The following is a 25,831-nucleotide window of genomic DNA, read 5'->3' as shown; positions in this document are numbered from 1 at the left end:
AAAGCGTTGCCTAGCAACATTCTGACTCCCAGGAGGAGATCTGAGTATGTGTGTATGGATTCATGTCTGTTGATATGTGTTTTTTTGTTTGTGTGCATAAGGAAGGGTGCGTTTAACACACACACACACACACACACACACACACACACACACACACACACACACACACACACACACACACACACACACACACACACACACACACACACACACACACACACACACACACACACACACACACACACACGTTTAAATAAAAGATAAGAAGTTAGAAGAGGAGTGTGTCTGTGTTCGTACAGATCTGTACCTGATCGTTTGTTTTCGTGTCAGCCGGCTTGTGTATACAAGGTACACTGTACAGCTGCATTGGACATTTCCATGGAAACAACGTTGTGTGTCTAATAGCTCATAAGGGGACGCACACAGCGACGACAGAATCCCTCTAGACCCACTTGAAAAAATATTTCTCCAGAAGAGAAATCCATCAAAATCCATAAAATCATCTTGCATGAATGCTTATGATGATGCAGCCTTTTCACTTCCCAGCGGACCATCTGGGCACACACACTGCGAGTAAGCCATTTTATTTATTGAATTAACCGTACTCACCAGAAAAGGGAAAGAAACGATCTACAGTTAACAGGCATTTAGGAGCAACTTCGCAGAGGCAGTTTGAGTGTCAGATCCACAAACACAACACATGTCACCCATTGGTAGAGGAATCTCCAGAAACATGGTGTGGTTTAACCGTTGGGAAGACAAGCTGAAAACGTCCTTTCCGGACACCAACATCCTTAGATCAAGTTTCTGTAAAGGTTTAAAATTCAACCTGTGTTGTAAGCCACTGGCCACTGTGGAAGCACAAAAATCATCGTTTCATCGTCCCTCCCCTTTCGACACGCTCAAATGAGTTTTTCTCTCTGGAAGAATAAATCTTTAACAAACAGGAAACACTGCGTTACTCCGTCCCTCGATCTTTCCGTTTTCCGGCCCAGGCCAAACCGTTGGAAGCAATTAATTAAACCTGGTTGACCTACCATAAACTGCAATAGGCAGTGAATTAAAGAAAACAAACAACTATAAAGACCTAGATTCAGAAAATAACATTAAAATAAAGAAGATAGGAGCTTGGACAAAAAACAGCAACACTAGGCAGTGCTAAAATAAGAACTGAACAGAAGGCTATGGCTTTTATTTCTCCTTTCTTACACAAAGACACAAAAAAAAACACAACACAGTGTCTTCCTTCAAACCCAACCATTTAAACTCTTGCAAAAAAGGAGAACCAAGGACATCTTTAGCCTGTTTTGCCACAAACACGTGTTTAGATGTAATGGGATTAGTCAGCATTCTCCGGGAGATTGCTCTCCTGCGCTCAGAGCCAGCCAGTCCAATCCTGAGGCTCAATGTGAAGTCTTTTGTCAATAGACCAATTACGATTTCCTTAGCGAGGCAGCGCCTCATGTTTACACCGGGCCCCGGCCCCTCAGCCACCGGCTGGCCAGGACACATTTCCCAAAGAGCCAAAACCATGCGTTTCCGATCGGATGGTTTTGGCGGACAGAGATCAGCCCAGGGGGTTAACAGGATTCCGGAGAGCAGAGTGTGCTTAGTGGTCACACAGGTCGACGGAGCTGCTTGAGATGACAGGAGAGGCTTCTAGGGCCCCCCCGACAGGGGCCAACCGCCAATCCCCAACCACGGTGAAATAAAAATTGTAAAAGAGTGGGAGAAGTCAACTTTAACTCCCTGCCGTTTTCAAAGGAGAGGGAAGCCGTACCTTTGGAAGGAGACTAATTTAAAAAAGACGGAGGAGGAAGAAGGGCTTTTTCTTCTCCCAGGAATGCAAGTTCATCGTATAAAATGAAGTAATTCCCAGAGTGACATAGTAATGCTTTTGGTGGGCAGATTAAATCCCTGTAGAATCGGAAGCAAAACCCCCGGGCCCGTTTGATGTCTGCTTCTCTGGGGCGAGGGGGGGAGTCCAAACTATCTTTTATCATAAGGTCTTCCTCTTCCTTTTCATCTGCTGTCAACGACTTATAGTCAAAGGAGGTTTCATCCTTTATATAATACTGACATAAAACCTGCCCGCCGACAAGGATCGAGTGCCATCGTGGACACAGAGGGATGTGTGTTGAGTTTGTCAAACACCGTGCACAGCATAAAGGCCGTAGGTCATATTCAACAGCTATTATTATCGAGTGTAATCTGGGAGAAATGCCACCGCGATCCATCAGCTGTAATTCAGTGAACCGCTCCGGTGAGCATATCTGTTTTGTTTTCACTGCCTGTTTACGAGAGCCATTTCGATTGTTGGACCGCTCCCGGTGTCCCTCTGACCAATCAGAGCCTCTGTTCCCTGATTGGTTGGGGGAAACCATCTTGCCTGTCAATCACAGGTGTGTGAAATGGAACACTTTTCAATGGCTGAGAAACTCCATCTTCTGCTCTCTCTCTCTCTCTTCCCCACTCTCTTGGTGTATTGAGGGTAAAGAGTGGGGAGGGGGGTATTGAAAGGATGTCCTCTTTCCCAAATCACATGTTTTATTTCAAAGAAGCAGCCGTCAGCACTGCTCAGACAAAGTATCATCGAGGCACCACATGGCAGACAGCTGGGAGCATCATATCGGCCAACACAAGCCCATAACATTTACCAGACACTATATTCTTGATCTATTTATCCATCAACGGCATGAACTTGATCTACTTAAGCCAAGACTCATCAGAATAAATGGATCGCAGTATCATCATAATCCCTTCCAAAACAATATCCGACATGATAAAGCCTGTGTTGCTGATAAACTGCATCAGCATGGTCTCCGGTGCCGTTACTCTGTGTTAAAGTCTGGCATGGCAGTCAGGACTGATATCAACACCCACCATGAGTGTCGATGCAACGCTACCTTAAGCTCTAAGTGCTCGTTGCAGATAGGTTGACGCAGGGGGCTGTATACAAACTGTTGGGTTCTGTTGCCGCTGACGATGAGGGCACCTGACAGAGGCGGGAATGAGCCAGGGAGGTATGGGGTAAAAGAGTGTTTTATTTGCCCATGTCACAGCCCCTGATAAGGACGATGGATAGGCGATTTTCCAGATGAGAAGAGGCCATGCAGGCTGTGATGTGTCCTTTTTATTGGTTAAGATGATGTTGCATATACATCTGACGTTAGGGAACGCAGACATTGAAAGGCGCGCATTGAAGGCATTCACAGATTTCAAATGCTCCTAAATGACAAATTACAATGAGTTGTTTTGTTCTTTTCAACTACCTAAGCGTGTTTGTTTAATGCCACAAACTGCCACTTTGGTTTGATCTAATAATGAAATATTAGTCATTCATAATGTCATTTGATGGATGGCTCCGTGTTGCTAAGCTACTCTGAGACATTGAGACGTTGACAGTGTTTTTCAGTCTCAAAAGAAAATGGGGAACATCAACAACCCTCGTTGCTTTTCTCGCCGTCTGACAGTGCCTGATCTGTTCTCCCACTCACTCCAACCCCAGTGGGCTTACCTGTCCAAATGTGCTTGCACACAACATCAGCACAAGAGAGTAAAATAAGGTAAGGGAGAGGGAGAGTAAAGAATACTTCAACACAAGAAACACAACGCCAGGTTCTAAAGCCCAGTGGAGTTAGCTGGCTCCTGGCGGTAGTTAACCTGCTTGTCACAGCCTAACATGTTATGTTACGCAGAGCTATCCTTCATTGGCCTCACTATCTGAACAGGGAGTACATCAGAGCACACACATATCATTTAGGACATCGCGCTTCTGCCCAACAAAGATCAAAAGACATGATGAGGGTAACCAAACAAGAAAAATACCCAGAAAAGCCATCCCGTTCGACATTGCAATCACATCATATCTATTGGTCGAGAGACCATTCATCCCAATCCAAATATGACCTGAGTGTATTAAAACAAATGGATGGGATTAGGATTTGGATTGTATTAAAACAATTACAGCTCAGCTCCTTCCGTGATAGCAGCCCTCTGCTATGCTGTGATCATGGCAACATTGATCGGTCCACGCGGTTCACAACGTTTCCCATTGATTCCTACACAGACACATCATCATGCAGCCACTCGCAGCCTTAAGAGGTATTTTCTGCCCTCGAAACGCTCCTCGCTCCTCCTTCACCTCGCTCCTCCTTCATGACCTCGCTCCTCCTTCATGACCTCGCTCCTCCTTCATGACCTCGCTCCCCGCGTTACCTCTGGACAGGGAGTCTCTCTCTCTCTCTCTCTCTCTCTCTCTCTCTCTCTCTCTCTCTCTCTCTCTCTCTCTCTCTCTCTCTCTCTCTCTCTCTCTCTCTCTCTCTCTCTCTCTCTCTCTCTCTCTCTCTCTCTCTCTCTCTCTCTCTCTCTCTCTCTCTCTCTCTCTCTCTCTCTCTCTCATCTCTCTCTCCTCTCTCTCTCTCTCTCTCTCTCTCTCTCTCTCTCTCTCTCTCTCTCTCTCTCTCAGGGCAGTACCTGTCATCAAATCGACGGCAGTGCATCGCAGGGGGTCCGATATCTCATCCCATCTCTTTTACCCCATCTCTAACCCTATCTCATCTTTGTATAAACAGCTGACGACGTCCCTGAACTGGATAAGCGTCCATCCCCTCTCCGGTGATTGCTTTGGAGCCGACCGTCTCAAAGCACCAGAGACCAGAAGAAAAAATAATGAGGTTCCCCTCCCCTTTAAGACTCCATAACCACTATCCACTAACCCCACTACCAGAGACCAGAAGAAAAAATAATGAGGTTCCCCTCCCCGTTAAGACTCCATAACCACTATCCACTAACCCCACTACCAGAGACCAGAAGAAAACAATGAGGTCTCCCTACCCGTTAAGACTCCACTAACCCGCCGTGGAGTAGCGCTATAGACTCCTCCATTAGGCCTCCTTCACAGCGTGCTAATGTCCCCCTCCCCTCTCCGCCCTTTAACCCCTGGTGGACCGCCTCTCAGAGACCCCTCAGCCTCCACCTCCACCATCACCTCCATTAAGGCTGAAGGTCGGAGGCTCCAGCAGCCTGCTGGGAGTGCACCAGCCGAGGGGCGTTAATAATTCACCGGCCGTTCCTGGGCTGCGTCAGCCGGATGGGGAAAGGCAAGGCGTGCACCGAGGCCAACGAACAAAGATTTGGGTTCTTTCTTTTCTTCTTCATAGGAGTAATACGACACCCACAAGGTGACAACCTCTCTGATTCGGTCGGCCATGAAAGCAACGCGCACGCACATGTGTAAGTGGGTGCTTACACACGCACACATGCACACACACCCGCGCAAGCGCAATGCTAATTGAACCCCAATGTCCCCAGTCTAGCTGTAGGCATCCTTGAGCAAGATGCCTCCACCATTGCTCCTGAATGACCCCTACTTAATTCAATAGTTGCTTTGGATAATAGTGTGTGATAAATTACTCTATTGTAAATAATGGATGAATATGTGATGAAAAAGCATTGTCCCCTTTGTACTGCTGAGTATTTTTAGCGCCAGAAGGCCAAGGGTGGGGGGGGGGGGGGGGGGGGGGGGGACACGCAAAGCCAACTGCCAACAGCCAATAATTGTTCCTGACGCATTGCGTTGTTCTTGTTGCTCTTTTGCTTTTGTTTACTTCATTTGTTTCACCTTTTCCTCTGCCGGCAAAATAAAACCACAGGTATGCACCGTTATCGCCACCAGCACTGTTACTAAACAGAAGGCCTTATCGCAACTCCACCCTCCCCACCACCACCACCACGATCAACTGCCTGGTTCAGTTTAAAGCTAAGCGCTAACAACACTAGGCCCCCCCAATATGGAGTGGGCCAGGGCTTGTTGTTAGTTTGGCCAGCTGTCTGCTTTATCACCGCTTGCCAGCATGCTAGTGGAAGTGAAGGTGGGCGAGAGAGAGCGAGCGAGCGAGAGAGATAGAGAGACACACACACAGAGAATGAGAGAGACAGATAGAAAGTGAGGAAGAGACAGAGTGAGACAGGGCGAGAGAGAGAGAAAAAGAGGGGGAGAGAAAATTAGAGGGAGAGGGAAAAATAGAGAGAGAGACCGAGAGAATGGAGAGTGAGAAAAAAAATTGATATTTGTTTAACAATAATTGAGTCATTATCCATGATTAGAATGTTTATGACGCACTCTTCAGAGATTTGTGACGTTAATGTTTTAGATAAAAAAAACAACCCAAAGGCACAATCGTGGTATCGTGGAGAAGGATGTGATGAAGGCGAATTGTTATTCGAGGGCAGATAATACGTCTGAAGGCTGCGAGTGGCTGCATGATATGTCTGTGTAGAATCAATGGAAAACGTTGTGAACCGCGTGGACTGATCAATGTTGTCATGATCACAGTATTAATAGACAGCAATGTTGTATCAGGGAAGGGCCCGGGATCAAGGCTCTTTAGAGACAACAAGACAAAGACACAGAGAAAGGGAAAGAGAGAGAGAGATAAGAAAAAGAAGAATGTGGTTATAAGGAACTTAATACAAATGAGCGGATATAAGACATATTTTCTCTCTTCCTTATTACAAACCGAAACATTGATAATGTAGGTTTAGAAAGTCTACATTAAAAAGTAAACCGCAAGCTATTCTGAAATATGCACTAAACAAGGTTAACGTTCCCTTGTGTTGTGTTAACATGAATGCCCGTGTTTGTGTTTGCCTGTCTGTCGGCTGAAACGCATATCTCTCTCTTACAACTGCTTTTGAGAAAGTGTGTGTGTTTGGGGTTTTCTTGCTTTCGATACAAACAAGGTTTCCTTTCCGTCCTCGGTCGAGGAAGTACCGCATTTCTGAGTGTGTGTGCATACGTGTGCACGTGTGTGTGCACAAAGTGTGGCGGGTGACATAGAGATAAATCAAAAAGGGAGGAAATGGATCTCTCTCTCTCTTACGCACACACACACACACACACACACACACACACACACACACACACACACACACACACACACACACACACACACACACACACACACACACACACACACACACACACACACACACACACACACACACACACACACTCTATGCACTATTTATCGCTCTGCCTCTCTCTCTCGCTCTCTCTCTCTCTGCTGCAGTCCCTCTTCTTCAGAATGGAGAGAAGCCATATCTAACAAGGAGATGATCATTTATCTAACACGCACAGAGACATGACGTGCATTTCTGATAGCACGGCTGACAACCTCATTTGCACGCACACAAGCCTTGGTGGAGACACAGGCTTAGTGGGCTGTGGCAAATTACCGAGGACGAGAAAATAGAGAGAAAGAGAGAGAGAGAGAGAGAGATAGAGAGAGACAGAGAGGCACAGACAAAGAGAGAAGAGAGAGATAGAGAGACACAGACAAAGAGAGAGGAGAGAGACAGAGAGAGCAAGAGCTAGATGGAGAGAGAAGAAATAAAGAGGAATAGAGAGAGTAAGGAAGAGAGAGTGATAAAGATGTGTGGGGGGGGGGGTGCGAGAAAAAATGAGAGAGAGCGAGAAAGAGAGGGCAGTGGGTTTAAGGAAGTGAGACAATCGACTGGGGATGGAAACTGGAAGAGAAGGGCAGACGCGGGGGCCATATTGACTGATCACGAGGTGAGGAGCTCCAAAAGCGATCCTAGGCGGAGAGCCATCCGGGCAAGGCCACGGCGACCTTCATTTGGGCTCCAACACGACGTGAATAGACCCGGCGCGCCAGAGCGTCCGATAGGAATCCACAGTTAACACGGTGGACTTGCAACAAGGCCTTACTTCAAGTGACTATGATTCACCCGATTCTTAAAGCGGCTTTCTCCTGTAAAACAGATGGGAGGAAATTCTCTCTCACTCTCTTTCTGGCTTCCTCTCCCCACCCCCACGACCCGATGTATTCCTCCTCACGCATGCAGAGAGAGCGAGAGGGAATGTAAAATGCTGGAGATTCTTCAACTCAACACGTCTTTGTTCAACACACCCCTCTCTCTTCCTCCGGCCCCATGGGACCGAGGCAGCAGAGTCACACTCTCACAGAATGGTATCGTTTCAATTCCCCTTTTTACGAGCGTCGCTTTGTTGGTAAACGGTGGAGCGGAGACGAGCAAAGGCACGCTTACGGCAGGGCCACAGTTAACCCCCATTGACTCGGAGAGACAAGAATCTGGGTAGTGATACGATAAAGGTGTGCCTGTGTGTGTGTTCGTGTGTGAATGCGTGTGTGCGTGTGTGCGTGACCTCGTGACTCTCATGGGAGAGTGACACACTTAGGTCGCCCATGCCCCTCGGGTATCTTCTTTGTGTGTTTGTGTGCAAGTTTGTGTTTGTGTGCGAGTTTGTGTGAATCGGGTATGAACAGTATACTGCAAACATGCTTGATTCTAACCCTGGATTACAGGCTCTAGGAAGAGGCCTAATTATCGGTTAGATAATAACAAAAGTAAGAATCGACTAATAGGTATATAGACCACTACAAATAACAAGAGAGACCAAAGGCCATATACCAAGAGGAACCATAAAACTAATTAAAAACAAGATGGAAGGAGGAGGAAAAGGCTGGTCAACCTGGCTTAGGGGAGACTAGTTCTTAAACAAAAGGCCACAAGATGTTCACACACGCACACGCACATGCACACACGCAGACATGCACCTACATCTACACCCGCATGCCCCCCCCCCCCCCCCCCCCACACACACACACACAGACCACCACATCCTGCAGTGTGATTGGTTACTAGGCAGTACCGCTCTTAAATCGATATATAGATTGTTTCCCCGCAAATTGCCATTCGGGCTGATTACTACTATGACCACTATCCTGGTTGTAAAGGCGGCATTTATATTGCTCTGCCACAGCTGGAACCTAAGAACGTATGATTGAACGAGATGGCAGCGTTCAGCAGTGCCACGTGGGAGTCAATCACACACTTCCCTCATTTGCCTCCTGTCACTCACTCTTTAGCGTGGGAACGAAGGGCAAAGTGAAAGCAAAATGTAATAACTGTGTTTTTTTAAACACTATTTTCAATCCTCCCAGGTCTGTCTGTGCTTTCCCCCACCTATCTACGTCGTCAGGAAAGTCCCCCTGACAGCTCCCAAACCACACCTCCAGAGCACTGGGGCTTAGGCACCAGGCTCCCAAACCACACCTCCAGAGCACTGGGGCTTAGGCACCAGGCTCCCAAACCACACCTCCAGAGCACTGGGGCTTAGGCACCAGGCTCCCAAACCACTCCTCCAGACGCTGGGTTTAGACACCACTGATAGCACGCTGCGTGTATCGTTTAAAAAATGTAATCACCGGAGCGACTTGAACTTTTCCCCCCTAAGCTTACAACGCGATCCCCCCCCCACCAATCTGCCTTAGAGCTGTGCGGTTGTGTCGTACTTTTACCAGTATCCCCCACACACACACACGACAACATCATCATCATCAACAACGACAACAGCACACTGATAGCAATCTGGAGTCCCTTGTTGGCCTCCACTGTCTTCTGCGCGGCGTACGGCGGTTAGCATTGACATGACGTTGCCTAACGACAGCGGCAGGGAGCATTGACTTAAAGTTAATGGGAGAGACAATCCTGCTGATCCCCCCCCCGCCCCAGCCCCCTGCTGATGGAGGGCCGCCTGCTGGGACGCTTTGAGATTTAAATCCCCTGTGCCGGGAGGGGTGGGGGGGTGGGGTGCTACGGCAGGCCTGGAACAGGGGGGCCAAGGGTTGGGTGTGGCGGCCGACGTAATGCACCCTCCTGAATGTTTGGACGGAGATTCCTGGGCTCTCCTGGGGATCTACGCGGTGAGGGACGGCATTAGGCAATGTCAACACAGGTCGTCCAGAGTGTAAATATCTGGTCGCTGCAATCGGATGAAGTCAATATTGACAATGAAGCACAAAGACGCAGACGCAGCTATACACTGTACAAGCACACGCATTAAGATAACAATATATACAAGAAGGGATATACTGTGTATATTGGGGGAAATTAAGACACAAATAACAGGGCAAATGGTGCACGTGGTCCGAGCGTGTGTGTGTGTGTGTGTGTGTGTGTGTGTGTGTGTGTGTGTGTGTGTGTGTGTGTGTGTGTGTGTGTGTGTGTGTGTGTGTGTGTGTGTGTGTGTGTGTGTGTGTGTGTGTGTGTGTGTGTGTGTGTGTGTGTGTGTGTGTGTGTGTGTGTGTGTGTGTGTGTGTTCATTAGAGAGGATTACGACCAGGTGTGTCAGCCAGTTGGCTTTCACACACTCAATCTCGGCTGTTATGGGAAGCGTAGGGAGAGAGAGAAAGCATGACAGCCAGAGAGCCAGAGAGAGAGAAAGAGAGAGAGGGAAAGAGAGGGAGGAACGAGAGAGAGAAGGAGCAAGAGAGAGAGAGAGAGAGAGAGAGAGAGGCCATGGGCCACCATGATTTTCCTAATTGTCTTTCTAACCCATAGGATTACGTATACTTAATAAGTAATGAAGGGCTTCGTGTTGAAGCCATAGTTCAGTGTGTGATGATGTAGTAGGCTCATAACCACGCTGCTGAAGGCAAACCACCTGTACCCAGGTGGTTTGCCCCCCCCGTCACCCCGTCCCCTCCTTCCGTGCTGCCGACGGCAACGCGAATAAGAACCAATCGAACCCTCCACCTGTCAACAGCTCAGCATGGAGCGTTGAGCTGTGCAGCGCAATGTTCTCATTGGCCAACACAACAGACTCCCGTCTGCAGCAGGGCCATGTACCGTCTCGCTACTGAGCCATGTAACACCGCCATTAGTCAAATACATATAGTCATCAGATCCATCGTGCTTTGTTACCGGGGTAAGGATTCTGCGTAGGACGGGGCCCTAAATACAAGTAAATGTGGTAACAGAAAGTGATGCAGCTTTTGCAGGGATTCTAGTCTATTATTATATATAATTATATTAGACTCTTTACACAGCTGAGCTACAATGGATAATGATCGTATTCTAATGTCAAAGCTACACTAAAGTCTATACTATTAGTGTAACCACCACTCAGTGATTGGAATAAATGGAGGATATTTGGAGTTTAGGACTCATAAGCACCAGTGGGACAAGAGTCCGTCTCTAAAGAAAGATACAAGCCAGAGAAAAGGGGAAAGGGAGAATATCTTTTTGAAAGCGTAGCTAATTCCCTCTTTTGGAATTCGCACATTGTTTCCTTTGGCCGACGGGGGCTATTCTTATCAAAACGCTGCCAGGACCATTATGAAAAGATATGGTAATTACGAAAACACACACACACACACACACACACACACACACACACACACACACACACACACACACACACACACACACACACACACACACACACACACACACACACACACACACACACACACACACACACACACACACACACACACACACATTACAGATAAACACACACGCATTGTAAAAGGGAAGAGGGAAGAAACGGTTGTCTGCGTGTGTGCGTGTGTAAGGGAGGAAGGGGGTCTATTTACATACTCTTCCAGCGCGCTTGTCACATTCAATTCATTGTTCTCTGGCGGGGTGACAAGGATGATTAAAACCACAAATGAAAACGACCCCCCCACACCACCACCAACACCTCCTCCTCCTCCTCCTCCTCTTCGGGGGGAGACCACTCCTATGGCATAAGGACGGCATAAGTGATCCTTATGCCAAATACTGCCCCCCTTTCCCTGATGAAGCCCGCCGCCACCTCCACAAACCCTCCCCGAATGCGGCCACATTATCGCCTCAGATCAATCCAAACACGCACGACCACAAAAAAACTAAGAATCGCTCTCTCGCTCTCGTGCGGAGAGAGAACGAGGACAGGAGCTGTGCGCTCCCACTTCCAGAGCGAAACACTGAATATGCAGAACTCTGTGCCAGGCCGCCATGTTTTTAATGAGCAGGAGCTGCTGTGATGATGATTACAGGCTCAGTGTTGCATTTCTTTATTAGTATCTATCTGACCTTTACTGGATAAGGTCCTTGAGATTAGAAATCTCTTCTTCAACAGAGATCAGCACAACACGTGTGGCAGGACATGAGGTTACAACATACATACAACACACATGTATCCAGCCGAGAGACTGAGACTGAGAGAGCGAGAAAGGAACAAGAGGGAGCCGGAGCCCCACAGGTCATTGTACTGAAATGTGTCGCATCCGTATTTATTTCAGTCGTACTTTCTCCCTGTTTTGTATTTATACTCTGCTTTGATTAACCACGGCCTAGTTGACAGTGTCAAATGTAATCGTAGGTGGGGAGTGACAGGGGTCCCCTCCTAACAGACAGCCCCTGTGAAGGAGGGGCCGATGCGAAGGACACCGACGGGCAGAGGGGAGGGAGGTAAGGGGGAGGGGGGGGATTCATCACAGGCTGCTCCAGAGCGCGTGACAGCTGCAGAGGTGAACCGCTTGACACGCCAAATGACGGAACGTGCCTGTTAAGAAATGAAATGGAATAAAATAGAAACCCAAACCGGGAATCACACACACACACACCGTCGTTGCATTTCATGACCCGAATGAAGTCATCAAACGGAATGTCTTAAAATGGAAACCTTTCGCCTCGCCTCGGAAATAGATGTTTAATTCGAATGCTTAATTGCTGCTCGGATATTCTGTTGTGATGTTTCCACGACTGCTTGCAAGATATAGGCTACAACAACCGCCTATTTAAACCAAAAATAGAGGTTTGTAAAACAAAATTTTAACCAACCTCTACCACTCTCTCTCTCTCTCTCTCTTTTGTAATTCCCTGCATGCATACATCCATCAATACTGAAATAACACTTAACACTTAATCTCCCCTTCAAACTAGGGCTGGGCGATTAATCAAATTTTGATCGCGATTTCAATTTTAGCGTCAACGATCACAAAATGAACATAATTGAGTTCTTAATTATTATTTTATTTGGGATGTTTTGTAGAAAGGGCAGAACAGCTGGATACATATCTGTATATTAATTTAGATAGGAATGTTTTTTGTGGGAGAGACATGCTGAATCAATATAACATGTTTTAAAACTCAAAAAGAATCGTTTGAATATTCCTGATTTCAATATTGACCAAGATAATCGTGATTATGATTTTTTCCATAATCGAGCAGCCCGACTTCAAACCCCCTCTTACTCAACCCCAGCAACCCTGAGAGCAAACACAACAATAGATGTCATTATGTTTCGACACTTGAGCAACCAGCCAACCCCATTGGGTTAAATGCGGGCCCTTTGGCCTGTCCACAGGGGCCGATATGCGTTCACCCGGGGGACCCTCGGGGCTAATCGCTGTGTAAATGCAGAAACATCATCCTCTGCCTTTAGTCTCAATGGGCCCGGCAACCTTTAAGTATTTGCACGACACATGAGCCCACGCATGCGCAAACACGCAATTCAGACACACACATACACGCGCGCACACGCAGAATCTAGGGGCATGGCGTTATATTATTTCTAAAGAGACACCATCAACAAGCTCCTACCTGCAATTTGGCGGTGGGTCCAAGGTGATCTCTGCCAGCTCCTTCTGGATCCTGAAATGAGACGCAACACCACAGCGTAAATATCACAGGCTCTATCCCCCTTTCTCCCCCCCCCCCACCCCACCCCACCCCCACACACACACACAGAAAGAAAAGCACCCAGGAAGCACACTGCAAAGACAGATATATAAATCCTGGCAGGAAGAGAAAGAGAAATCAATGTGTAAGTGTACAGGCTGAAACACCTCATTGATTTCCTAATGAGGTCCAGGGTGCCTTGATTGAACACAGGAATAAGTCCCGTCACACAGAATCAACATGTAAACATGAAGAGAGGGCATGTGTTTGTGTGTGTGCAGGGGGAGGGCTATTATTATCGTCTTTCTGTACAAGCACAACAATTTATGTTTGTGTCAGAAGCTCTCCGACAGACAGAAAAAAACCATCATCTGATATCTGGCCGAATTCATTTGTGTGTGTGCGTGTGCGTGTGTGTGTTTACATGTAGTGTGTTGGGGAGGGGTGCCGGTTCTCCTTGAGTTTCGCATTTTCATTACCCCTCATTACCCCCCCCCCCCCCTTTCTCTGGTAGCCGTTTCACACAAAAACGCATCGCATCAAAAAAGCAGCGCATAACCACATCATCTAATAAAAAGCTGGAGAGAAATGTGTGTGGGGTCACATCCCCTCCTTGCACACCACTGGCACCAACCTTTATTGAGTATTAACTACACATCCGTGCCAATGATTTGATTCGCTCTGAGGAATCTTTTAACAGCCAGGTGACAAATTTTTTCATGCCTGCTCCCTCGAGTGTGACAGAGCAGTGTTATGGACTCTCTCTCTGGCTCTCTGGCTCTCTATCTCTCTCTCTCTCTCTCTCCCCCTCTCCGCCAACTAAAAGTAAATCTCGTTCGGCCTCCCCATCACCGGGGCGCTCGCCTCTGTCGTGACCCTGTTAAATTTTACAGACACCATATAGATGCCATTGAAAACACCTGACAACGAAAACAACACCAAAAGCTATTTCGCCGCGGAACGGCTCCTTTCCTTAAATTGGACACGGGCGGAAATAAATAGGTTATCATCCAAACATATTGATAATAACCCACTGTAGCGCTACATAGCCCAGGGGGGGGGTTTGCACCGCATGAAATCACCCCGCCCTTCCGAGTATTAGTCAGTCAGCAGAAACACGCCTCGACACATACGCAGCCGTGCCTGTTGCCACTAAACACACCGCCGACTGGCGCAGGTGATATTTAGCGATGCAGTAACGCTAGTGACATTACACCTTAAAAACCCACTCCTTTATGATGACACAGGGAAGGAGACAGGAGCCGGGGGAGTAGGATGTGTGTGTGTGTGTGTGTGTGTGTGTGGGGGGGGGGGTTAGTGCCACACTCCACTGATTCCAAGGGAGTAGGAAGTAGAGGGAAAGGAAAATAAAGAGGCTTGTAATACAATCGCCATGGCTCATGCCGGCGCCGCTGCCCCCTCTGTGTAATGTTATCCACAGTATTTTCTCCTGAGGTGGCACATTGTGACGGCTGGGGGAGCTGCTAGCGAGGAAGAGGAGGAGGAGGAGGAGTGCGCATTAATGAACAAGGCCGGGGGGGGGGACCGATTACAAAGCTTGGTGGAGCTGCGTGATATGGCTTAACATATCGTAGCGCAATGATCTTGACGGATACTTTGCCCCTTCGCCGTTTCCCTCCTTCGCCAGTACTGTACTGTATGTGTGTTTTTGGTTCCGTGACCGTCCACAACACACGCTCGGCAGCCCCATTACGGCGACGGTATTAAAGATAAATGGAGCACACTGGAGCTAGTGTGCTGACTTAACTGGAACGTGTTAAATAATGTTAGTCCCACTGAGCATGCTTTGCTGGTGACCTTTACACACAGAGTGTAAGTAAGACGTTCTTCTGGCCAAATTGCTCTCCCATTGCCCGTTACATTATCTTATCGGAGAGGCTAACTGTATTTGTCCCATCAACGAGCTTCAAGGAGGATTATTTTGCTTATAGCAACAAGCAAAATAATAGCACCATATCCGTCGCGGATTGGGCCTACATTTCTCCTCAGGGATGAACAAAGCTATCCATCTGTGCTTCCTCTCCATCTATCAGTTTTTCTCTGTGTCATCTGTGTGCATCTCTCTATCCATCCATCCATCCATCCATCTGTCTATCTATCTATCTATCCGCCAATCTATATATAAGTTAGTCGACCCATCTTTCAACTGGTCTCTCTGTCTGTCTGAACTGTCTGTCTACCCATATTTCCTCTAGTCTCCCTGTCTGGCTGACCGTCTCTCTCTCTCTGTCTATCTTTAACTGTCTCCCTACATGGTTCAGGCCCAGTGTGTGGTGGCTCTCTTCACACTCTCCTTCACTAAAGCTCCAGGCCCCAGCGTGGATGGGACTGCAAAACATGCGGCCAGGCTCCCTCCGTGTGCTGGAACAGACACACAGGGACACTGTCTCTGTGTTCTCCCCTCACACACGCACGCACACACGCACGTGCGCATACACACACACACACACACACACACACAGAAAACCGGAGCAGCAACAGCAGAAAGCTTTGCATGAGCAATAGTGAGCCAACGTACGATACGACATGTGGGGTGTCGTGATGTGAGACTTCAGGTCTCCCTCTGACTGTGGTCGTGGTTATTTTAGATCCAGCCTCAGTGGCGTTTGGCCGACTAGAACAGAAAGGCTGCCACACCGTAAGGCTCTCTCATTGATTTATTGAGCGGTGGCTAGGTGTGTTAACTAATGAATTAGTTTAACTTTTATCCGTTTAAAACCAAGGAGTCATTACAATAACCCTGGTACTATTGAACAGTTTCATCTAAAGACAGCGTTACATTTTTCTATTGACTGTTATTTCATCACAAGCTCTATCCACAACCACAACCATCAACCAACAGGCTACCAAAAGGCATAACCCATCACACCAACCACACATGCTGAGCATTTGACCCTTTAAGCAGGTTGGTGGTGGAGCGGCTCCAAGCGAGGTGAGCCAGGGGGGGGGGGGGGGGGGGCAGGGGGGGCGGCTTTACCTCTTGGCGCTGGTGGAGAGCTTGGCGGCGGTCTTGCTGGAGATCTTGGCCTCCTTCTTCTTGGGCTGGGCCTGGTCACGCTGCTCCGTGCCCTGGCTCTGGCTCTGGCCCTGGGGCTGGCCCTCAAGCTCGGCGGGGGCGGCCTCCCGCTGCTCCGTGTCTGAGCTGCCCCCGCTGGTGTTGGGGCTGTGGTCCGGCCTCGGCTGCACCTCGCTGGACATGCTGGGGGACATGAGCGAGTTCGCACACCACACACACACACACACATAGACACACAGACAGACACACACACAGACACACACACACACGACACACACACTTGTCTTGAATTTAAGGTTCTGTTTTTCTGCCAGACGGTTGTTGTTTTGTTTCTATCTTGGCCCCTTCAGATGTGTGAAGCTGCTGCACAAGGAGGCACGGAGCCAAAACGGGTGGTGAGGGGACGGGGGCAGAAGACAATCTTTCTCGGATCTCTCTGCTGCAGCCGAGATCAGTCTAGCTGGTTGACCCCGAGAGATAAGGGCTATTGGGTAATCAGAGCCACCGACAAGGTCGCATTCAGTCAATTAAATTTCACATCATTTTTTTTATGAACTTCCAAGGTGAAAGAGTCTGTTTTTCATTCGCTCCGCCGGGACACGGATGGAGCCATGAGTCTGATTTCATGGAGATTCCGAGTAGGAATTACACGACTCTTGGCAAGGAAATTCTCACTGCAAAACAACCATGCGCTAATCTCTTATGTGTGCTTTTATCGTAATCTGATCTCATGTGTCAAATGGTGATTAGGGCAAATAAGTGACGCTTTGTGCATGCCCTGACGGCTTATTTAATATGAGATTATGATACCCTCAATTGATATCGCATCCAGTTTAAAGACCCGTGTTTACTGTGAACCCATGTTTACTGTCATGTAGCAAACGATGGTTAAACCACAGCTCGGGGGCACACGTACACAAAACAAAAGATAAATAGAGCCGTTTAAAAGTTGTGCTGCAGATAGGACGTGGCTCGAACCCCCCCTCTCCTCCCTCCTGGTGTGTAGCCATGGCAGAGGTGTCAAAACATGTCAACCGCAACTATACACGACTGCGAACCGCTCAAATACGTTAAGAAAAAACACGCGTGTACTTATAATTGAAGAGGCCTACACGTTTTCCCATCACGGGGGTAATCGGAGAGCCCCGAGCCCCTCAAAACGCCCCAGTGTGTTGGATGCATGCGAAGAACGATCAGACCTATACACACACATTACAAGACATCTCTATCTGGCACAACAAACCATCGCACTCACATCACACCAACATCTAACGATAGCATGGCTGTGTGATGCCCATTGAGCGGCTCCCACACTGACCACATCAAAAAAATCTGCTGCTGCACAAAAGACAGAATGAATGCCCCACACCCCCTCAGCAGATAACGCTCTCCCGGGACGGTGGTTAAAAACCCTCTATTTATAGAGTTGGATGTTTTGTCGAACAATTCGGACCTGCCTACCTTTTCAAAAGCGCGATCACACAACAGTTGAAAAAATCAGCTATAAGGTCCAAAGTATATTCCGTATAATGTTCCCCGTCTCCCGATTCTCCGTTGCTTTTCGTTTTCGGCTTTGACTGCGAGAGAATGTGACACACTGGACCGCCTCTGAGCGCGCTCTCTCCCACACGAGTGCGCGCAAACTGAGTGCGCAGTCTTTGATGGTTGGGAAGTAATAATTTATTATCCGAACAACAAAAGTGTGAATTAGTGTTATTGAGTATGATTCTCGGTAAATATCTTTAATGAGTTCATGGGAATAGATCTATCTAATGATATACACTTTTATCCTCTATCATGTGTATCATCATCCATCATTCACTAACTTGACAATCAAAGAACAATGAACAGTGTAGCCTACATTCAAACGTCTAGAGTCTAGACGCTGTTGTAGTCTGTGGCCCAGACACGACATGAAATACACATATGAATCTTTAATAACAATAATTGGATTATAGAAATAAATCCATAATTTGAGTCTTTAAAAAAAAAAGATGGTAAAAGCACCATGAGATGTTTGTATTGGCATTTATGTATATAAATGAATGACAGTACCTTGGGTCTACTGCGTCACCCATGGGGAACCATTGTAACGCTCAGGATGTTTCTCTCACCACAAAGATCGGAGGACCTACTTCCGGCCGGCGCCTACATGCGCCATTGAAAACAAACGTAGCCGAAGCACCTTTCATTTCATTTATTCTAGCTAGAAAGAGAACTATTCTTATAAGTAACCCAATTAAAAAAATCCACACAATGGAGACCATTTTAGAGCAACAACGTCGCTACCATGAGGAAAAGGAAAGACTTATGGATGCTAAAACAAAAGAGATGATGCATAAAAAAACTACGGTAAGTTAGCACCGCTATGCTAAGGTTAGCTCCCATCCACAAAACTAAAAACCTCTCAAATGAATGAATCTTTTATAATTTCAGTTTCATTAATACTGATCCTTCTTATTATCATCAGCTACGCGAACAGATCAACTCTGACCACAGAACAAGGGCGATGTTGGATGTAAGTTGCATTTGTGATTCAAGCTCAAATCGTTAAGTTCTATTAAAAATGCTTTATAAACATGGAACGGATTAAAAACGCTTAAGTTACAGAGAGTATGTGCATGATATGTATCCAATTGTATATCTCACACCTATTAATAATAACGTCTACAGTATTTATTTAGTAATTTTATGGTAAACACTACCTGATAGTTTCTAGATAGATTTACTGGGGTATATTGGAACTGCCTTTCAGACCCTCTTGGTACATTTAGCATACAGTCATTTATTTTGTAATGATTCCTCAACAGAGATTTATGGAAGTAAGTGGAAATCTGCGAGACTCCTATGAAGACAAAGATGGGTAAGTAGCAACGAAGGTTGAAATACGGATAAAAAAAACACATCGGACACCAAGTCCCAATACAAGAAAGAAGGGGTATGTTTTGCACGATGATGTTCACAAGTCCTATTGGAATTTACTTTTCACCAACAGAATGAGGAAAGATGAACTCAATGCAATCTCGGGACCAAATGAGTTTGCGGAATTCTACAATCGTCTGAAACAGATAAAGGAGTTTCATAGGAAGCACCCAAATGAGGTACGTGTGTCCTTAGTGTGATATGTCCATTTCATCTGAATTATGTATTCAATTTTAATGCAACAGAAATTGCAAACAATTATATTGATTTCAAATTGATGGCATTTACATTGCTCTTATGTAAGATGATTAAGTTGCTGTAATGCCTTGAGATTATAAAAAATATCCATTTACTTTATGTAATACAAAAACATAGTCATTTTTGCTACCAGAGTTTGAACTAAGGGACTTTTGCAAAAGCAATGAACCTTTTTTATTTTTTCAGATTTGTGTGCCAATGTCTATGGAGTTTGATGAGCTGGTAAAGGCTAGGGACAACCCCACCGAGGAGTCTCAAAGTAAGGCTTACCAGCAGACCGTGCTCAACTTCGTCTCATAGTTTTCCATCAGTCCCCTAACCAAAAGGCAATGGCTGGGTGATTTTCCCCTACAGACATGGTGGAGTTCACCGATGAGGAAGGCTACGGACGCTACCTGGATCTCCACGACTGCTTCCTGAAGTTCACCAACCTGAAGGGAGCCGACGTGAGCAACCCCCTCGACGCTCTGCATGCTCTGGGCTACCCACCAACCTTCGTCAGACTGTTCTAATGTATCCCTTCTGCGTCCCTCCCTCTGCAGAGAATTGAGTACATCACTTACCTTTCTTCCTTCGACCAGCTGTTTGACATCTCTAAAGACAGAAAGAATGCCGAGTACAAAAAGTAAGTGCGGTGGCATTTGCTTCGTTTCTTAGTCAGAATCTGAGCCAAAAAACAGACCTCACCCTGTACATGGGTCACATGGGTAAATATGCTTCTTAAATGTATTCTTATTTGGAAGGCAAATTAAATGTTTTAAAGTGCTGTGAAAAACAAGATCCTTTTAGAAGGCACTTTGCAGTTCATATTTGTTCTTAAGGAAAAGTGTGTAAAAGTAAGTATATCTGCTCGGTAACCAAATTTTCACTCAGTATCTGGCCACAGACTTGTTTCGCAACAACAAACATGGAGGTGGGTTTCATGGCGCCTGTTTCTGCACAGATACCTGGAGATGCTCTTGGAGTACCTGCAGGACTACACAGAGCGGGTGAAGCCCCTACTGGACCAAAACGAGCTGTACGGCAAAGTGCTGGGGGAGTTTGACAAAAAGTGGGAGAACGGCACCTTTCCAGGCTGGCCTGTGAGTACTCATGATGACGGAGCTCTGGGTGGATTTTGGAGTTTCCTCCAGTAGAGAATGGGCTTATTGTACTGGTGATGGTATTTTAGTTTTAATCTGTTTTTCTGTCACTTTTTTGGGCATTAGAAAGAGACGAGCAGTGCTTTGACCCACGCTGGAGCTCACTTGGACCTCTCTGCTTTCTCTTCTTGGGAGGTGAGAGTCGGGAGTCGGCCCGTTTGTAACACTGCTTAACTTATTGACCTCCTCATCCTTTGCCACTCATACCTTGATCTTGTCAATTCTTTTTTTTTATAACAGGAGTTGGCCTCCTTGGGTCTGGACAGATTGAAGTCTGCCCTGATGGCTTTGGGGCTCAAGTGTGGAGGGTGAGGGTTTGATGACAAAACAGGCTTGAATATGAAATCCGTAGAATGCTGTATCATGTTTGTGTGTCTGATGTACTGGTGGCTTGTGTTACAGGACTTTAGAGGAGAGGGCTCAGAGGCTTTTCAGCACCAAGGGCAAGTCACTGGAATCACTGGATCCATCCCTCTTTGCCAAGAATCCCAAAGCCAAGGGACCAAAGAAGTATGTGACGCGAGAGCTTGAGATCATGGCTCCTTTAACCATATATAGCTACAAATTCTATCTTTTTACATTTAATATTATAATATTTTTTTACCCATTTACTTCTTCAGGGACACAGAGCGCAACAAGGAGATTGGTTTCCTGGAAGCCCAGATATACGATTATGTGGAGATTCTTGGGGTAAGTGATTTTGGCTAACAATGCTGCTGAGGTGTAATTCAGTGTGGTGATAATCATTTGGTCATTGGCTGTTAAACTGTGTCTGCTAACCCTAACCCATATTTATCAAAAGGGGTTTATCGTTCGACTGGCCAAAGGCCAGAACCGGCTGTCTTTTGCTAAAATAATTTATCCGGGAACATGCAGGTTTAGATAAACTGTAGCCACCAACTGTAACTCTTTAGAGAGTTACGTTTCTGTGCTTCGATTAATTGATGCAGCATCCTCCCTTCTCCCCACATTGCGTCCACAGGAGCAGAGGCACCTGACCCACGAGAACGTGCAGCGGAAGCAGGCCCGCACGGGTGAGGAGCGGGAGGAGGAGGACGACGAGCAGCTGAGCGAGAGCGAAAGCGAGGACGAGGACAACGAGATCATCTACAACCCCAAGAACCTGCCCCTCGGCTGGGACGGAAAGGTACGGACGGACTGGTCGCCCCTGGATGAAGGGTACCACTTCCTGCTCTGTTCCTCTCTAATGTGTTGCTGTTGTCCCCTGCAGCCCATTCCGTATTGGCTCTATAAACTCCACGGTCTGAACATCAACTACAACTGTGAGATCTGCGGAAACTACACCTATAGGGGGCCCAAGGCCTTTCAGAGGCACTTTGCGGTATGGCTGCATTTCTTCTTCCTCAGTATTATTATTATTTTTGATTCATTGCTTTGTCGTGTTTTATTCACATGCATACTTAAATGATGTGTCGCATTTTCAATACATTTTTACATCAATTACTGTACCTCAAAACGAAAATAGCTAAATAACAAAACTATCAACTTCTTAAAGAGTAAAACCAATCCAACCATCGCTCATTCCAGAGGGACTCAATTATTGTCAGTCTCGACTGAAAAAGGCCACTGATAATCCAATGGCACCTTTTGAAAAATCAGTGCAGATTTGTTGTGGTTCATTTCGTGGGTGTGTGTTTAACATTTTCTGCGCTGTTTCCTCCAGGAGTGGCGCCACGCCCACGGCATGCGCTGCCTGGGGATCCCCAACACCGCCCACTTCGCCAACGTCACCCAGATCGAGGACGCCGTTTCTCGTACGTTGTGTTGGCACATAGACTAATGGGGCTGAACACAGACTATATAGTGATGACGGCCCCGGTTCATATCTGAGCATGTTATGGTTGCTGTGCCGACATCCTAACTTGCTCTGTTTTTGTGGTCTAGTGTGGTCGAAGCTGAAGTCTCAGAAGGCCTCCGAGAGATGGCAGCCCGATACAGAGGTTTGTCTTCAATCACATAATAATAAACATGCTATGAGGAAGGGCTGCGAAATGAATTACATATTAATCATAATCATGTTGTCTCTGCAATTGGCTATTGTGAAAGGTTGCAATTCAATCGTATGGTCATACAAAGAATATCTGATTTCTGTGCTCATTATGTTCAAAATCGAATTACAAACCATTACAACTACTCAATGAATCACAGGTATATTGACTCATATATGTTGTGTGTTCTTTCGCGGCCTGAAGAATCCCTCCCGCTAAATACATGACTAAAAAGTATTGTGAGGTCGGCCCATTAAATTGATTATCTGTTAATCACAATATCGGGGAAAACGATCTGGATTATCAATTGTCAATCATGCAGCTGTTCAATAAGAGTGAGGCATTTGTGAAGGTTCAGTAAGGTATTGACAAGGATGTAACTCATGTTCCTCGCTGTCTCCATGCAGGAGGAATATGAAGACTCAAGTGGAAACGTGGTCAACAAGAAGACCTACGAGGATCTGAAGAGACAAGGCTTGCTGTAAATTTCATAGAGGGAATAAATCATCAATGGAGTACTAAACATGAAAAGAAACATAACTTCTATGGAGTCGCTTCCGAAATGTTCCCTTTTTTTTTATTTTTCAGACAGTATCTTTTTTTTTGTTGTAATAAGTCAAGTGCTTTTTAAGATGTCCTACCATACATCATTGGTCCCTTTGATAACTGTAATGTGGATTCTTATTATTCATTATAATAAACATTTTTGTCACTACCGTTTGTATCTACTTGTCTAAACCATCAGCTTCTAGTCCCAGGGAGTGTGTGTGGGGGGGGGGGGGGGCACTTAAGTCCATAATTCAAATGTGGAAATGGTTGATCTTGTCTGTTCAGAACTGTCATGGAGACATTGTGGATTGGACCAGAGATAATATAAACTTCAAATGTTTTTTAGATTACTGGCCCCGGGCGACTGATAAGATTAAGTTATTTTGTAATATATCGATACACTGTTCTTCTGGAATTTGTCGATTTGAGGGCGATTTATCTGGATGTTAATGGGGAAAAAGTTTGTCGAATAAGGCAACTATAGTGTACATTTTTCAAAATTTTCTGGTGAATATATCTAGATAAACATCTAGATATGTGTTCAGTGCTCTTTATTTAACTTGTGTTTTTACGTTATAGCATTAACCTGAATACAGCCTGAGGATGATATAAACACGATACTGGTGAACATGACTGATCATGGGAATATTAGTATGATTTATTGATGCCACCTAAGGAGCCTTCTTTACCAGCGGGTGCGACTAATTGCGGCCAGTCTGTTCTCACCCAAGTACCCTAGAGGCATTCGGCCGCCAAAGACACAGTTCAAATTGCCCAGAGACACTGGCTGCAGAACACTAAACACATCGGATCAGACCTAGAATTGTTAATCACAAAGCAATGAGCTCCCGGCTGAGATGCAACAACTCATTACGTGCTCCCACTGCCCCATATGTGTGTGTTGGTTATTTTTCCGTGTTTACAGATGAGGCAGAGCCATTGGGGCAGAGTGTGGAATGAACCCTAATTGACTTGTTAGAGTGAATTAGCAATAAGCACTCTGTATGTGTTTTGATGTATTTGCCAGGACTCCTGATTGATGTTGTTTAATTGCGTTATATATGAAGCAGGGACAATTGCCATTTGTCATCTACGAGAGGAATGAAGCATCTCATGGGTAAACACTGAACTTGATCATACAACAAGCTGAAAAACAAATCTACGAATGTTGTTTTGCATTCATAATTGTATGTTTCTGTTCTATGTTTAGTGCTGGCTTCAGTGGCGGAAGGGAATATATTAAAATCAAAAAGGTATGATTATGTTCCACTGACAATTAACTTAACCATTTCATGTTCATATGTTCATCTACACACTTAATGCACATCATAAACATTTTACTTTATATCCCACCTCCATCTGTCGTAACTTATTTTCAACAGTGTTCATCAACCAAGCTTTACTGGGGTTTAAATTACAAATATAATTGTGCTATGTGTGCCTTTCTTTATGCCTTTTATTCGATGCCAGCTGGATGACAATTCAATCGTATGGTCACACAAAGAATATCTGATTTCTGTGCTCATTATGTTCAAAATCGAATTACAAACCATTACACCTACTCAATGAATCACAGGTATTGACTCATAAATGTTGTGTGTTCTTTCGCGGCCTGAAGAATCCCTCCCTCTAAATACATGACTAAAAAGTATTGTGAGGTCGGCCCATTAAATTGATTATCTGTTAATCTGCTTGTTTAGTGGTAAACATGTAAGGAATACCGGTCACTAAGGAGCAGGTAACTTTCTAGACATCTTTCTCTAGGACGCCCACTGGTTAGGCTGTCACTGCATACATTGGGGACCGAAGGCAGAACTCGGCCTCTACATTTTCCAAGGTCAACATAAAAGTGCCTCAAATTAACTTTAGGGTTTTATCTTTATGGACGGAGCTGTGTGGATATGGAGGATACACCAGACCCTATGAACGCCATACAAGAGAACGAACATGATGGATTTATTTGACCACAAAACCTGGGCTTACCTCAAAAGACACACAGGCAACAAATTGCCTGGCACCAAATTGAGCAAATCAAAAATTATTTATTCAACTGTTCAACCTACAGGTAGCACTGTTCCTGTATTTTAAATACTGGCATTTTAAATACTTGCGTTCTCTTGAGTCTTCTCATCGAATGTACTCCTTCAATTCAACTACTATTTTCATTTAGTTGCTTAGACACATACAAGCTCTATCTGTTAAATGTGTTGTTGTTGTGTATGAATAATTATGGGGCCTTCAGCTGCATTGGCATATCACGTTACAAACACATGAACGCAGGAGAGACCTGCCAGGAGGGCATGTCAAACCTTATAAATTTACCCCCAACTCTCCAAACAAGAAGATAGTTTAAGGCTTTGGTTTTCCTTTAACAACCGTCTCTACATACCTTTTTCGCCGCCGTCTAATTCCCAGTG

At 45.9% G+C, this 25,831-nt stretch overlaps 2 protein-coding genes and 1 long non-coding RNA gene across 3 annotated transcripts in view; 1 reads left to right on the top strand and 2 right to left on the bottom strand.

Moving 5' to 3' along the window:
• Positions 1-18,160, bottom strand: part of ube2e1 (ubiquitin-conjugating enzyme E2E 1) — a 33,265-nt gene extending 15,105 nt beyond the window's left edge. Inside the window, exons 1-3 of the mRNA XM_060042860.1 lie at positions 17,996-18,160; positions 16,496-16,717; positions 13,420-13,470 (exon numbers count right to left, since the gene is read on the bottom strand). Of these exons, the coding sequence (XP_059898843.1) occupies positions 13,420-13,470; positions 16,496-16,716 (272 nt within the window). The 5' untranslated portion in view covers position 16,717; positions 17,996-18,160. The remainder of the gene's footprint in view (positions 1-13,419; positions 13,471-16,495; positions 16,718-17,995) is intronic.
• LOC132450799 (uncharacterized) lies at positions 116-5,519 on the bottom strand. Its single transcript, XR_009523921.1, has 2 exons — positions 4,477-5,519; positions 116-4,259 (listed from the first exon to the last, which is right to left on the bottom strand). It is a non-coding gene; the product is annotated as an uncharacterized LOC132450799 (long non-coding RNA).
• Positions 18,161-18,647: 487 nt separating the features above from the next.
• On the top strand, positions 18,648-23,580 carry sf3a3 (splicing factor 3a, subunit 3). The gene is made up of 17 exons (XM_060042798.1): positions 18,648-18,886; positions 19,005-19,052; positions 19,345-19,397; positions 19,530-19,635; positions 19,901-19,973; positions 20,069-20,160; positions 20,257-20,339; positions 20,658-20,796; positions 20,923-20,991; positions 21,097-21,164; positions 21,259-21,366; positions 21,477-21,546; positions 21,839-22,003; positions 22,088-22,198; positions 22,541-22,631; positions 22,762-22,817; positions 23,273-23,580. Exons 1-17 carry the CDS (start codon positions 18,791-18,793, stop codon positions 23,348-23,350), a joined length of 1,506 nt encoding a protein of 501 aa, XP_059898781.1. The 5' UTR covers positions 18,648-18,790; the 3' UTR covers positions 23,351-23,580.
• The last annotated feature ends 2,251 nt before the right edge of the window (positions 23,581-25,831 follow it).

The sequence above is a fragment of the Gadus macrocephalus genome, chromosome 22, assembly GCF_031168955.1.
Source record: "Gadus macrocephalus chromosome 22, ASM3116895v1".
In the NCBI taxonomy this organism is placed as follows: domain Eukaryota; kingdom Metazoa; phylum Chordata; class Actinopteri; order Gadiformes; family Gadidae; genus Gadus; species Gadus macrocephalus.
Note: the sequence above shows the minus strand (reverse complement) of the source record. Positions and strands in the feature narration are given on the sequence as shown.